Here is a 15,335-nt window from a genome sequence, read left to right on the forward strand (position 1 = left end):
AGCAAAAGCGATCTGAGTTTGAGACAAACATCTGATCTATAAATAACAAAACAGCAACTCACCCCATTTCCAAAGGTCTGGCACATCTCACAAATATACTGATATCACTTTTACAATCCACTGCTTGGGGCATTTATTTGTTAGGATTATCTCATGATGAGATAATGCATTCCTTGATGTCTACACTATTCACAAACATCCAAAGTTTTTAGTGGACTTCACATATTCTCCATTATTTCCTAAATCTTCAGGCAACCTCAAACTTTATCTGCTGCTAAGTCAGCTGCAGACGCAAAGAGGAAGAAGCAGGTGTGTGTGCGTATACTCGCAGAACTGACACCTCGCTCAACGTCCCCACCTACCATCACACATAAGCCAGTGCAGGTGAATGTTCAACAAAAGTGACCAAAAAGGCATTTATTGTCTTGTTGCAGTGCCTGACCCAGTGCAACAGAAAAAACCCCAAAACAGTAAACCTATCGGTGTCAGGGAAGAACTGCGTATTTTGCTCATTATTGACTGGGAAATGGAAACATGCAAGTTTACCTTCCGGTACGCTGGAATCCCCATCTACTATTAGCAGCCACCGTCTGTTCATGCTTCTGACTTTCTGAAGGGACGATAAAATCCTGGGGTACCATCGACAGAAGGCACTGCACGTGTGCAACGGGAGTGCAGAGCAACTCCATCCCCTCCACCTGCTCGGCGGGAAGCTCGGGCTGGCCAAGCACCATCCACACAGCGAGAGGCTTGGGACGCCTCTGTTGGGAACGTCCGTCTAACAGGCACTGGTAAGCGCGAATGCTCCAGTGCAGAGAGGTGATCTGTGAGACGCAGCTTGTTGGACTGCATCTACCAGCTGTAGCCCATATAGTCCCCAGCTCCCAGCTCTGGTCACTGCTGCCAGAGGATTCCCCTTACGCATACAACGACACTGAGTAATGCTGAGCTCTATCCTTTGCGAGACTCCACTGTCCAGTACTCATGCAACCCAGATAAATTCAGATAGTCTCGCAGAGAGAAAGCCAGATTTTCTTCATGAAAAAACAGTATCGGGTTTCATTTATTGCCCTGCCCTGGGGTGAGATCCTTTGGAACGGAGGAAAAAACTAATCAGCATACCCTAACAAAAGGCATACGTTTGTTTTTTGAAGGCATATCACACAGTAGCTATCTTTAACCAAGCCACGCAGCTGCACAGCAACTGATGGAAAGAAAGAGTTTCTTTCCCCCTCTGCCAGAAGGGACTTTTCAGAGTAACAAATCTGCCAAAGGCAAGCCGTGCCTATAATAATGCAAAGCAACGATACAAATGCAGGCAGATGTACAGCGAGGCCACCGGTTTGTGACTTCAGTTGCCACCAGCCCGGGACTCCCACCCGGCAGCTCAGTTATCTGCCTCCACGGCAGCAGCAAAACCTCTGGGGCTCACCGTGCGGCTGGCAGCGCAGGATGAGAGCCCCTGCAAAGACACCCAGCCCGGCTACGTACCTGGCCTCAGCTCGGCGTGGCCAACTCCGTATCCCGCACGCCCCAAGTAACAGGGGTAGCAGTTTCTCCAGAGGTAGTGGTAGTGATTGCCAGCGGTGCCTGGGATGCCACCCAAAAAGCCGAGGCACCACAGCAGCATCCAGAACTGCCTCTGCTCCCGTCCCATGATGGCAAGCTAACAGGCATTCAGACAGAAGGCAAACAAAAAACCCACGACCCCACAAAACGCGGAGTCCCGCAGCAAGTTGGCGACGACACGGTGCCGAGCTGCAAGAAATTAAACCAAAAAAAAAAAAAAAAAAAAAGACAAACTACCCCAAAAGCGAAGCGAAGCCCGGCGAGCGCAGCAGTGATGCGCGGAGCGGCGCGGACGAGCGGCTCTGCCTGCGGGCGGGCGGTTCCGTCCCGTCCCGCTCCGCTCCGCACCGCCCCCGCTCCGCGCCGCCCCCGCAGGTAGAGCCCGGCCCGGGAGCGCCCCTGGCTCCGCTCGGGCTCCTCCTGCCCCCCCCCCCGGCCGGGCCAGAACCGCCCGCCGCGGCGCATCCCTCGGGAGAAGCCGCGGGGCCGGAGCGAAGCCGGGGCGGGGGGGGGGGGGCTGCTGGCGGGCAGCCCGGGGCAGCGCCGCGGGGCCGGGGCTCGGCTTTGGCGACCGCCGCCCTCGGGGAGGGGAGGGAGCGGCAGAGCCGGGCTATGGCGGGGGTGGGGGGGGCTCTCCCGGGCCCGGGCACCGCGGAGCGAGACGCCCGGCCGGCTTCGGAGGCAGCACAACGCCGGTGCAGCCGGGCAGCGTGAGCCTGGTGCTGTCCCCGGGACACACGCGTGGAACGCCGTGACCCTCGAGAGGCGAGGGACCTGCTGCGGCATCGACCTGCTCAGCCCCTGGGGACGCAGCCGAAACTCGAGCAGAACCTTCACCGTAAAATAAAGCCGCGCATTTGCCCAGAATACACCTGACGAGTGACCGAAAGCGGTCATCGGTGGCCGGGCTCTCCCACGGCAGCCCATAACGAGCCACCTTTTCCCCTGTTTTACATCAAAGGAAGAAGTTTTTTCTCCCAGGTGCCCGATGCTAGGCAAGTGCCCCGTTACCATCGCACCTCCCCGAAACAACCAAACCACGCACACAACTGATGAAACTGCAACAAACGGAAAACCTTCACCAGGCTGTTCTGAAAATAATGAATAAAAGAAATCCTCATCAACAAATTTAAGCTCAAATGAGGAGCAGCCACTGTGACTACTCCAAAGAAAACCATCATATTACCATTTCCTGTAAGACGGAGCCTAGAATTTTATTTTACCTTTTTCATTAAACAAGAAGCAAGAATAGCTTATTGGATTTTCCAGAGGCAAGCTCAAAAGCCTCATTTAACTTTTCTGGAATGTTTTGAAACAATGTGCTTGCAGGGTTGAGCCGGGGAGAGCAGGGCCTGCTACATTGAGACATTTTAGCAGTATTATTTGGCTGTAGTAAAATTCCAAATTAAAAGTTGTGGTTTAGACTGCAATGAATAGCATTCCATGAAAAATTCTGAAACACAGAGAGAAGCTGGATCCAGGAAGAAAATAACAATCTAAGGCTATTGCCGCAGCGGTTTCCAAAGGAAGGTGGACTCTAGTCACGAGCAAGAGCAGCTTCCTGACATTTCATGGACCGCTTCAGCTCATCTTAATATTCCCCCGTGGCAACAGTCCACATGCTTCTCATTAATATTTTGAGTTTAACAAAAATATCCGACCCAAAAATTTGTCGGTTACTTTGCGGAAAAAATGTAACCTTTCTAAAAGGCGCTGCAAATTTTTAGACACGGTCTGCAGAAGTAAAATCAATGCATGCTGCTGACATGCCGCAGCCCGCCAGCTGTTTAACACGCACCTTCCTCTCGCTGCCTCTTCAGGGTCCCCCAAAGAGATGCTCGGCACCAGGGGGGAGAGAGGATGCGGGGCAGAGGGGGACGGGAGGAGGGAAATGCTGCAGGCACCAGAGAGGCACCAGAAATTCCACCGGCACTCCCCAAGTCCTGCGACGAACCCACTGCCCCGTTCCATTGCTTGGCAACCCGCCTCCGTGGTGCAGTCATACGCTGCCATCCTGCTAGCAGCCACTTCTAGATCTACCAAATACCTCACCCAGTTGAAAATAACGCATTGCCAGACATTATGAACTGTCATTGCTGGCCCGGCTCAGTTCCTTGGGAATACTCCCTCGGAGCAGCGACATTTCAGCCTTTACAATGGCTAGCGTTGACACTTTTCCTGTAAATATTTCCAGTAGTGTTGACAAGCAAAAATGAATGTTGCCACAGAGCTATGAATAATGGTTTAGACCGACTTCCTCAGTTCAGTAATGTTATTAAGACATTGTCTATATTAAATTATCCTTGCCTGGAATGCAGATGAATCACAGCGAGCGCAGCTCTCCAAGTGACTCCTTGACTCTGCAAGCACCAACCAAAGGGACCTTTCCCCTGGCTCCACAACTCCTCCTACCCAGGCACAGGCAGCTCCCGATACAGAGCGCTCGCTCCTTGCCCTGCAGAAACGGATGCTAGCGCAGCCGCCGATGCTCAACAGATTACGTGACAAACTCGTTCAATCTCACATTTTCTTAGACTGCTAAAACCAACCAACCAAACGAAAAGATGAGAGGCTCGGACTTTTCCAAACGGCTCTGTGGTTTAGCAGACGTATCAAAAGCATATCGGGCTCGAACATAGACTGAATCCTGCTTATGTAATAAGTTATGCTTGGCCAGGTTTGAGCCAGCTCGGGCTTCCTTGTCACCTAATCTGCTTCGGCTGATTAAGTACTAAGAGTCGGTTTGAGTATGGTAACACACGACAATCAGCAGCAAATCGTTACTGCTTCCTGTGGAATTAGCTAGGAGAGCGTTAACATCCAGAGGGGTTCTTTACACACGGACCGAGCTGGACCGAACCGTAACTCTCATGGAACTTCATTCAGATTCAGACCTAGCATTAATAAATTCTCCCAGGAACCCAAACAAATTACAGCTGACGACGTGGTACTTCGCAGTTCAATGGCGTGTTAAGTCCTGGAGTCAATTCGTCCCTGCACAGACACAGGTCAACCAGCTTAGGTAAACATGAGTGCTTGAGTCTTCATCCAAAAACTACCCAGGCCCTGAACCAAGTTTCTTCTGACATTTTAAAGAGGATTTTATTGTTAAAAGGAAATGGCCAAACAGAGAATATGAAAGCAGTCCAGAAAAAGGCAAGAGGTGAACCCCAGAAGGGGAACTGAGAGGAACAGCCTGTGGGACGGGGCGCGTGACCTTGTGGGCCAGCACAGCGTGAGCCATCACCTCGCACGGCGTGTAAAAAGCACGTGGTGCACGGCTGCTGGGAACAGGAGCGGTGCAAAAAGATTTACAGCTGCTGGCACGCACACCTCTGCACAACGGAGGGACGAGCAGTGGATGCGTGCTAAACGATTCCCGTTTCAGCATCTTTTCCCTGCTTCACCCTTCCACGGGGGACGTCTTACCTGTTTAGGGTTGGCTTTCCACCCGCAGCTACCTGGGGTACTGCAGCAAGGTTTTCATCTAACTCTTCAATTTTAACCAAAGAAGATACCACAGGATTAGCTCAGAGGAAGGAACGGGAATGAGTATGAACTGGAAACGCTTTTAGTTTGTCCAGCTGCAGAGTCTGAACTCCCTCTTCCAGTCAGGAGCTGGCTTCTTTCAAAGGAGCCATCGAGCCCTCCTTGATCCACTTCAAAGGGAATTTAAAGAGGGGAAAATTCCCATAGTACGGTATTCTGTAATTAACTGCCCGTGGCACCGGTACACACCAGGTCCCTGAACGCCTCCTCAAGCTAAGGCTTGTCTGGCATGACTTCCAAGGTCATCATCTCCTCGAACGGCTTCAGGAACTGGGAGAGGAAGGCTCACCACCTGCAGTTCAGGGCTAGCCCAGAACACAGGCTGTGGCTTAGGGAGCTCCCTCCCCGCTTTTGTCTCCCGATAGCCTTTCGGCTGAAGTTTGGCACCAGCCACCTGGGTCTACCTGTCTACATGGAGAGGAGCTCCAGATTCCAATCCCTTCGGCCAGGACATCTCGACTCCGTGCACTGGCAGCTCGGGCGCTCTGTCGCTGTGCCGTGCTGTAACGTTGGCCGATGAAGAGCGAGATAAACAAACAGCGCAGGAAATCTAACACATACCAGTCACGGGCTGCACGCTGAAATGTATTCCAGGCAGATTTTTGAACCCCTCTACGTGTGCGGAAGGAAAACGTTAGCTGGTAATTAAATGAACGGAGACCCCCGTGTGCTGAATTAGGTTTATTACACACAATCCGCCTAAAACACAAAATTTCGTTTAATTTTGGAGCTAATGCCCTTGTCCTAAGACAGCTATGAAAAGTTCAAATATGCTTCTCTATGCGAAGTGGCATTTATAAGGATAAAATAAACAACAGTTTGTGAGAATCATATTTTCGAGGCTTGGTTTCTGATGCTTTCCAAGAGCTCTCTCCACTGCATACTTGGCTGGGCTCTCTCCATCACGCCTATTGCTAGTGCAGAACCCCGCGCATGCCGACGCTTCCAAAAGTGCGTGCAAGGGTCCTGGTTTTCTGCAAAACCTCCTACAACAAAGCAAGGAAGCTGAAGGTGAAATTTCAGGCCAGGAGTAATCTCGCGGGCCAGGATGAGCAGCACGTCAATGAGAATTGACTTAATTCCACTGCAAAAATGGGCTCCTTTCCCCGGGATGTAACTTAACCTGCACTGACGGTGGCCGATGGAGCTAGAAAAGGGGCTGCCATATCCCTTAAGTCCCTAACATCGTCATGTAAAATTGCATAGTGGTACCTCAAGGAGATGTTGTTCAAACACAACCTGACCTCCCTAGAATTTGCCCTATCTCAAAAATTGTTGTAAAAAGAAAACTGGTTTGTTTCCCATTAAAAAACAAAACAAAACAAAAAAACCCCACAAACCCCCGAACCACCTAATGTCCCCAAACCAGTCTACTACAGACAGCTCTTCCACTAACGGTAAATTTAGAAATACAGAAACACTGGAGAGGCTCACGGTTACAAGGATAGCCATCCTGTATTCAACAAAACAGAAACACTCTACAAGCACCTAAGTCAGCTGTATATTACCGATAAGGGTAAATCATATGAGAATTAGTAGCGTATAAAATATATTTCCTTGCAACTCTGGACCACTAGCTCAAATTCAAACCACGTAAATAAAGATGAGAGCTGGTACCACCATTAAGTGAGCTTGTCAGACAGATCCCAGATGGGTACAAGAGCTAATTGGCTTCTTTCCTGGTTAGCAAAGCAGCCCGGGACTGAATAAATCCAAGGGGGGATTTTCTTTCTAACTATAATCCCTTTAGCTCAGAAGTGAAAACAGACTGGAGAGCCAAACACCACTGCTGCTACTGCCCGTCTGCCCGTTTCACGGACGAGACCAAGCCAGGAGCCGTTCTGGAAGGTACCAGGCAAGGTCCGAGCCGGCAGTGTGCACACACACGCGTGCACATACGCACACACGTACCCCAACCCCGTCCCGCCGTGTGCCTTGCTGGCAGCGCGAAACGACAGACAGCGGGAAGTAACTGGAGGGTCCCGTAGCTCAGATGATGTCGCACGCGACCGTCTCAACTCGTCATTGCGTCTGACAAGCGTGCCAAGCTCTGGAGGGCCAAACATTTCAAGATTTTCTTATATTTCTCTGCAGTGCTGCGGGAGAACCTTTACGCTTGTTTTAAGCTCCCAGTCACCAGCCAACCCATCAACGCCCCGGCACGAAAGAAATGCCTGGTCTGCCCCGTGCTCCTGCACTGGCATCCCCCACCTCCCGCACCTCTACTGAGAGAGAACGCACCAACGTGAACCAGTTCTGGGCAGGAGAAGCGCCAAGCTCTCCCTGAGCTGTAACACCCCTCTGGCTCTGAACAGAGGTTAGGTTGGTGTCGTGGTTTAGGCCCAGCCGGTAGCTGGGTGCCACGCGGCCGCTCACTCACCCCTCCCCCAGCGGGATGGGAGAGGAGAAGTGTAACAAAAGGCTTGGGTCGAGATAAGGACAGGGGGAGATCACTCACTAATTACCGTCAGGAGCAAAACAGACTGAATGTAGAGAGGAGATTCATCTAATTTATTACTAGGCAAAACAGAGTAGAGCAATGAGAAAATACAATCAAGTCTTAAAACACCTCCCCCCACCCCTCCCATCTTCTCGGGCTCAACTTCACTCCCGGCTTCAACCTCCTCCCCCCTCAGCGGCACAAGGGGGCAGGGAATGGGGGTTGCGGTCAGTTCAGCACACATTGTCTCTGCCGCTTCTTTGTCCTCAGGGGGAGGACTCCTCTCAACGTTCCCCTGCTCCAACATGGAGTCTCTCCCACGGGCTACAGTCCTTCACGAACTGCTCCAGCGTAGTCTCTCCCACAGGGTGCAGACCTTCAGGAGCAGACTGCTCCAGCGTGGGGTCTCTCCCACAGGGTGCAGACCTTCAGGAGCAGACTGCTCCAGCGTGGGGTCCCTCCCACAGGGTCACAAGTCCTGCCAGCAAACCTGCCCTGGCGTGGGCTCCCCTCTTCGCGGGTCTACCGGTCCGGCCCGGACTTGCTCCAGCGTGGGCTTCCCACGGGCCACAGCCTCCTTCAGGTGCCTCCACCTGCTCCAGCGTGGGGTCCTCCACGGGCTGCAGGTGGAATCTCTACACCCCCTCATCCTTCCTCCATGGGCTGCAGGGGACAGCCTGCCTCACCATGGTTTTCACCACGGGCTGCAGGGGGATCTTTGCTCTGGTGTCTGGAGCACCTCCTCCCCCTCCTTCCTCACTGACCTTAGTGTCTGCAGAGTTTCTTACATCTTCTCGCTCCTCTCTCTGGTTGCAAAAACTTCCTTTAACTCTTTTGTTTTCCTTCTTAAATATGTTATCACAGAGGCGCTGATTGGCTTGGCCTTGGCCAGGGGCGGATCCATCTTGGAGCCGGCTGGCATTGGCTCTATCAGACACAGGGGAAGCTTCTAGCAACTTCTCACAGAAGCCACCCCTGTAGCCCCTCCCGCTACCAAAACCTTGCCACACAAAACCCAACACATTCCACCCCTCGCCTCTGTGAATCACATATTTAAGAATTATCATTAAAATATACATTCAACACAAAAAATTCACAAACACTAATCACATTACAAAGAAAAAAAAAAAAATTCCCCACACCAAAATCAAAACATGGAATCCACCTCTCGTCCCTTCACCACTATTTCATTCTCAAACTACATTCAGTTCATGTTTTGCTCCTTACCTCTTCCAATTACTATCCTTATCTCGAGCCCCACGTTGGGCGCCAAAAAGGACTGTCGTGGTTTAGGCCCAGCCGGTAGCTGGGTGCCACGCGGCCGCTCACTCACCCCTCCCCCAGCGGGATGGGAGAGGAGAAGTGTAACAAAAGGCTTGGGTCGAGATAAGGACAGGGGGAGATCACTCACTAATTACCGTCAGGAGCAAAACAGACTGAATGTAGAGAGGAGATTCATCTAATTTATTACTAGGCAAAACAGAGTAGAGCAATGAGAAAATACAATCAAGTCTTAAAACACCTCCCCCCACCCCTCCCATCTTCTCGGGCTCAACTTCACTCCCGGCTTCAACCTCCTCCCCCCTCAGCGGCACAAGGGGGCAGGGAATGGGGGTTGCGGTCAGTTCAGCACACATTGTCTCTGCCGCTTCTTTGTCCTCAGGGGGAGGACTCCTCTCAACGTTCCCCTGCTCCAACATGGAGTCTCTCCCACGGGCTACAGTCCTTCACGAACTGCTCCAGCGTAGTCTCTCCCACAGGGTGCAGACCTTCAGGAGCAGACTGCTCCAGCGTGGGGTCTCTCCCACAGGGTGCAGACCTTCAGGAGCAGACTGCTCCAGCGTGGGGTCCCTCCCACAGGGTCACAAGTCCTGCCAGCAAACCTGCCCTGGCGTGGGCTCCCCTCTTCGCGGGTCTACCGGTCCGGCCCGGACTTGCTCCAGCGTGGGCTTCCCACGGGCCACAGCCTCCTTCAGGTGCCTCCACCTGCTCCAGCGTGGGGTCCTCCACGGGCTGCAGGTGGAATCTCTACACCCCCTCATCCTTCCTCCATGGGCTGCAGGGGACAGCCTGCCTCACCATGGTTTTCACCACGGGCTGCAGGGGGATCTTTGCTCTGGTGTCTGGAGCACCTCCTCCCCCTCCTTCCTCACTGACCTTAGTGTCTGCAGAGTTTCTTACATCTTCTCGCTCCTCTCTCTGGTTGCAAAAACTTCCTTTAACTCTTTTGTTTTCCTTCTTAAATATGTTATCACAGAGGCGCTGATTGGCTTGGCCTTGGCCAGGGGCGGATCCATCTTGGAGCCGGCTGGCATTGGCTCTATCAGACACAGGGGAAGCTTCTAGCAACTTCTCACAGAAGCCACCCCTGTAGCCCCTCCCGCTACCAAAACCTTGCCACACAAAACCCAACACAGTTGGGAAGTCCTCACAGACCTGAGATTAGATTTTCTCCCTGAAAAAATTTCCTACCTTAGAAGCAAAGACTTAGAAGCGAAACCCTTCTGTCCATCACGGAGCCGAGAAAGGGCTCCAAATATCTAACCTCGTGTTTTGAAGCCCAGGCTGCTTTATTCAGGCTCCATCACGACTTCAATCAAGAAAAGCTGAATATTTTGCAAACTGTAAACGTTAATCAGCGCCCTTCGTCTTTTCTAAACTCCCCTGTCTGTACACACACGGATCTAATCCCATCCGCTCTTCTTCAGAGGTGCATTAGCATTCAGGGTACTTGGAAAGAGTTCCTTATCCGATGTAAAAATAAAAATTAATGTAAAAAGTGGTGTGCACAGCAGGGTCCACCCGCTATCACAGTAGTAAGACTGATGGAGATGTGCAAGCCACGGGGAGGATAACTAACACCCGCTGTGCAGGGATTTAGCAAAACGGGAGTATGTGAGCGATGTGGCCCAATGCAAGTTCTGGTCTCAGTTAATTTAGGGCTTAATCTTTCCTGTGCTCTTTTTTTTTTTTTTTTTGCATGATGAAACCTGCAGACAGAGCAAACACACGCAGAGGGAACGGGGAGCTCCAGGAGGACGATGGCACTTACTGTCCCCCACAGCCCCTCGACACGAGTCGGGCAAAGGCGAGGGACCGGGGCGGGTTGCCATCTCCGCTGCAACGAGGGGGGGAGAGGGGGCACGTGTGGGCTCCGTGGCCACAACCGGTTACAAATAATTCCGAGAATATATGCAAAGGGATTCACATTGTCTCCCTGAAAAAAAACCCCAAACAAAACAAAAACCAAAACCAAAAAAAAGGATTGTTTGTTTCCACCAAAATCCCAAACCTCTTAATCATCTGAGAAGCTAATCCTCATCAGGGGAATTCTGGGGAAACTGAAAATATTTTTGCTTGGCTAAGATAAGGGCAGAGCTGTTTATTTCACACATCTCTACAGTGGTACAGAGCCAGGAAATACTTTTCAGTTATTTTCAACAAAACAAGACAAATGTACCAAATTGGCAAGAAAGTGACATTTTTCTGCAGAATTCTTTAATGTCCAAAACGATATCCACAGAAATGACTCTTTCCCAGTTTGTCAGCAATCTTTGTTAATTATTTTGAATACTTTTGGACTTCTGCTAAGCAAACCAGTGCCGAAAATACGCGAGAACTCCACCACAAACCCACGACCGTCCTAAGCAATAGAGTACCCTGCAGCGGGCATTGCCCTAGAGAATACGGGAGCTCCACGCTTCTGCTCTGCAGGAGCCCGGTAAAGGTGGTTTTCTCTGATACTGCCAGTGCATCCTGGAACTGCAATATTCTCCAGAAAAATGTATCTTGTTCTTGGCTCTGATAAGCAAATAGCTTTTTGCATTTTTCTGACTCTCAGCTCCAGCCGACTCGAACACGCAGCACTTGCACAGACGATAATGCCCGGGGAGAAAGGGATGGGGAATCTACTCGGTGCACAACAGTACGGAATCAAGCTGTAGGAGCTGAAACGGCCGCACGATGCGGGACTTGCTCTGGGTACTATGCTATTACTAATTCCATCTAGTATTTTTATCTGACAAACACAAAATTGAGTCTACTTTTCCACTTTGGTTCGAAAGCAGGCGATTTAAAGCGGAACACAGGGAACAATGTGATGATGCACACCCCGAAGGAGAAATCTCATCTCCTTTGAAGCAATAAAATGCACACCATCAACTTCAACAGGGCCAAGATCGCACCCTGAAAAACTTCACTCCTATCCAGGTCAGGCTTTCCTTCTACGACTGTCGTTGATACCTCTACGCGTGCAGCAGAAAGAGCGCGCTTCCTCCGGATGGCTAAACGACGTCAGAAGCACGCACGGTACGCCAGAGGAGAGGGAAAACCCGAAAGCCTCTCCTTTGAAAGCCTCTCCTTCAGCAACGCGGCCACGACCACCGCGCGGGTCCCCGGTGCAGCCGCCGGGGCTCGGCTGTGCGAGGCGGCTGCGGCCCCCGGCCCTACCTGCGCACGCCTTCCCGTCCTGCTCCAGCCTCAGCCCCGCCGGGCACTTGCAGTAGAAGCTGCCGATGGTGTTGCAGCACCGGGACTTGCAGCCACCGTTCCCCACCTCGCACTCGTTCACGTCTGGAAGAGAGGAGAAGGGGCAGCGTGGGTGAGCTGCTGCTGCTGCCGCGTGAGGGCAAACCCAACTGCTTTTAGTACAGCTGCTTTCCCTGTTATTGACTTCCCAGTCCCGGTAAGAAGAAGGAATGCTAACCACTACACAACGATCCCCTCGTCACCTGCTCAAACAGCTGAAGATGTCACTACCCAAAAGATCCCTGTCCTGGACGAACGCTGGCACTCACACAGGTAAGAGCGTATTCTTGTTCTGCAATGGCCATCTTGCTCATGAAAATGAGATGACAAGGGGGTTTTACATTAAAAACCTGTTTCAGGAGTTTTACTTTCTTGTCTTCAATCAGAGTGGTAGGACTAGTATACCTTTCCACTAAAATGCCTTCAAAGAAACCTGCACAAGTTGCCTGAAGAGTATTAATCCAGAGAACACTAAACTAAAAGGTTGAAAACATTAAAACATCCACATGGTACACGTTTTCTACAGATTTTTTTTGTAACTCAAGCCCAGAATAAATCACATTACCCTACCGAAACCAGAGATTTCCCTTGCCCTCAGGGGGGCACGGGCCAGACCTTTAAGGAACAGGGAGCAGCTTTCTCAAATTACCTTTTAAATAGAGCAAATGAGTAACCACCAGGTGAAAACCCCCTTGTTTTCCTTCTTACCTAAACACAGGCTCCCTCCAAGGGATTTAACAACTGGGGACCCCAACGAGCTGAAACCTGCACTTCCCCCCCTAGCCGGGAAGCAGCATCCTCCCAGAAGTCCATCTGGAAACTATCGATAAGCGCTGGAGACGCTTTCCATTCAAGTATCTTCACACCTCACCGAAATACATGATAGCTACTTTAATTAGCCTGAAAAAATAGGCTGCGGACATTGCCAAGGTTCCCAGTGTACAGCGTATCGCCTGCCTACGTGACTCCAAACAGAGTGAAATCTCCAAAACGTGCAGACAACAGCCCACAAGCACCAGCTGCCCGGGATTTTCGGGTAGGTACGGGCAGCGGGACCTGGCTGGGACAGGGAGCATCTCCCACTGCCGGGCAGCAAATCCCGGGAGAAATAATGAGCGAGGAACATCGGTCCCTGCCACAGCCCCTGAAACACCTTCTGCCTACAGAACGGCAGAGGGAACAGAGAGGAGACCTTGTGCCGCATCAACGTTAGGTCGTTTTAGATCAAAATCAACCCCAGATTAGGAAATGCCAAGTTTCAGTTAGACATGTGAAATATATGGGGAGGTTGCAAAAAGATTTATCAGTTGTTGGCAAATTCTTGACATTTGGCGCTAAGCGAGGCATTCTAAAAATGTATTTGTGCTTAAGGAGCTACTTTTTTTGCTCTGCAAAGAAGTGTTTCCTTATTAAAAGAAAGTAGAAAAAAGGAGACAAATACTGTTTTAAGGCATTTGTTCTGGATGGAAGAATAATGAGCTGTAGCTTTGCCAAAAAACGCATGCTCCAGCCATACTGTACTCTGGACGTTTCCTCCTGCTACTGCAGATAAATCTTGGGTTTTCTTTTGCTCGCCCAGAGCCGATGGAGCTCGCTGTCTGTCGGGACCCAGCCCCACTTCCATCTGCCCCTAGCGCTGAGCCCGACTCGAGCCCTGCTGCCTCCGAGGCCAGGCGCAGGCAGAATCCTTCGACAAGCCGTGGGCAACCAGGCTCGGGCAGGCAGACAGCGGGAGAGCGCACACAGCCCCCCGGGTTTATGTCCGGATGCTACGGAGAGGTAGCCTGAAGGCAGCTGGACAACCCCGGACCTTTGCACGCGTTATTAGCAGGTCCCACTGAAAGGAAAAAATAAATGGTGTGGAGGTGAGCTGTTGCATTACATTTTAAATTGGTGGTTCACAACCCGGGGACTGCAAAGAGGTGCAGACTGCCTGGGTACCGTCCCGACGGCCACGTGAAAACGGTGCTGCTCAGGCTGCTCTCGCCCGCTGGACGGGGCAGGCACGGGGATGGGGATGAGGACGGGGCAGGGATGGGGACGGGGACAGGCAGAGCCACCGCCGTGCCCCGGGCATCCACCGCGCTCTGCCGGCAGTGCTTCCCCTGCCCACAGAAAAATCTCTTTGCAGAGGCATCCGTGCAGTGATGCTCTGTTCAGTATGAAACAGGCCCTGGATCACTCCTTGCCTAACGATAATAAATAAAAGGTGTCTGCGGGTAGCACACAAACCTGTCAAGCCATAAAGAATTAAATGTATTACCAGCCAAGGACAGAGTTAGAGAAGGACAGTGATCAAAACAAGGCTGATGTGATCAAAGAGACTCACCGTTGAATTCCCTCAGCCTCTTCTAATTCAGTCCTGTCCGGGCTTGGAGTTCCCTAACTACTTCTGACACACCAGACCGTGCAAGTTTTGTTTGACTTTTCAGAAATCCCAAGGCCTGCTAGAGCTTAACGAAATCCCCCAGGGTTTATAGCTGCTTAATCCTCCCAGTGCTGCAACGTGCCAGTGGTAGGAGACCCCAGCTCATTGCAGACGCTTTGTGCGAGAGGGACAGGCTACCCGGGGTGAGCAGGAGGGCTACTCGGGGTGAGCAGGAGGGGTACCCGGGGTGAGCAGGAGGGGTACCGGGGTGAGCAGGAGGGCTACCGGGGTGAGCAGGAGGGGTACCTGGGTGAGCAGGAGGGCTACCTGGGTGAGCAGGAGGGCTACCCGGCGCGTCCCTCGCCTTCTCACGGACACTGGATTTTCACACAGCACGTGTTAAAAGCATGAATTCAGGAACTCCATAAATTTTAGGTATATTTTCAGGGACTGCCTAAATGCACTACCTGTTTGAAGAAAGGTATGTTACTGTCACAACTGTAAGAAGAAGAGGTTTTTAAACCAGGTCCGGAAAGTAACTGTTCATCAGTTAAAGGCTTTCCTATTTTCACCAAAGATCTGGCAGGACCTACACGTATTGTCCTGCCGTGAACCGCTTTGAAGAGAGACGCCAGCGCCAGCAGCTACACCGGCCGGTGACACGACGGACCCTGTTCTACGTGTTATAACAAAAGCAATTCCAAGCGCTGTGAGTGACGCTCACAAATAGAAAAGTCTCGTTCCTGCTCTGTCTGTGGCTCCTACAGCCACTGTCCCACGGTTCCTGTTTCCACAGACGGTGTCAGTGGTGAGACACGTTGACTGGGCAATGCAGCATTTCAAAGAAATACTTACTGACTTGCTATGGAGAGCAGAGGGGGA

General features: G+C 51.5%; 1 protein-coding gene across 3 annotated transcripts in view; it reads right to left on the bottom strand.

The window, feature by feature from the left end:
- MEGF6 (multiple EGF like domains 6) overlaps positions 1-15,335 on the bottom strand; it is a 102,266-nt gene that overhangs the window by 46,206 nt on the left and 40,725 nt on the right. Inside the window, exon 6 of one of the 3 annotated variants that reach the window (XM_054849625.1) lies at positions 12,008-12,130. The exons of 1 other annotated variant lie outside the window; for it this stretch is intronic. In XM_054849625.1, the coding sequence (XP_054705600.1) occupies positions 12,008-12,130 (123 nt within the window). Of the gene's footprint in view, positions 1-1,491; positions 1,797-12,007; positions 12,131-15,335 lie in introns of those variants that run through there. One more of the 3 variants, XM_054849627.1, reaches the window with a different exon arrangement.

The sequence above is a fragment of the Grus americana genome, chromosome 21 (assembly GCF_028858705.1).
Source record: "Grus americana isolate bGruAme1 chromosome 21, bGruAme1.mat, whole genome shotgun sequence".
Lineage (NCBI taxonomy): Eukaryota > Metazoa > Chordata > Aves > Gruiformes > Gruidae > Grus > Grus americana.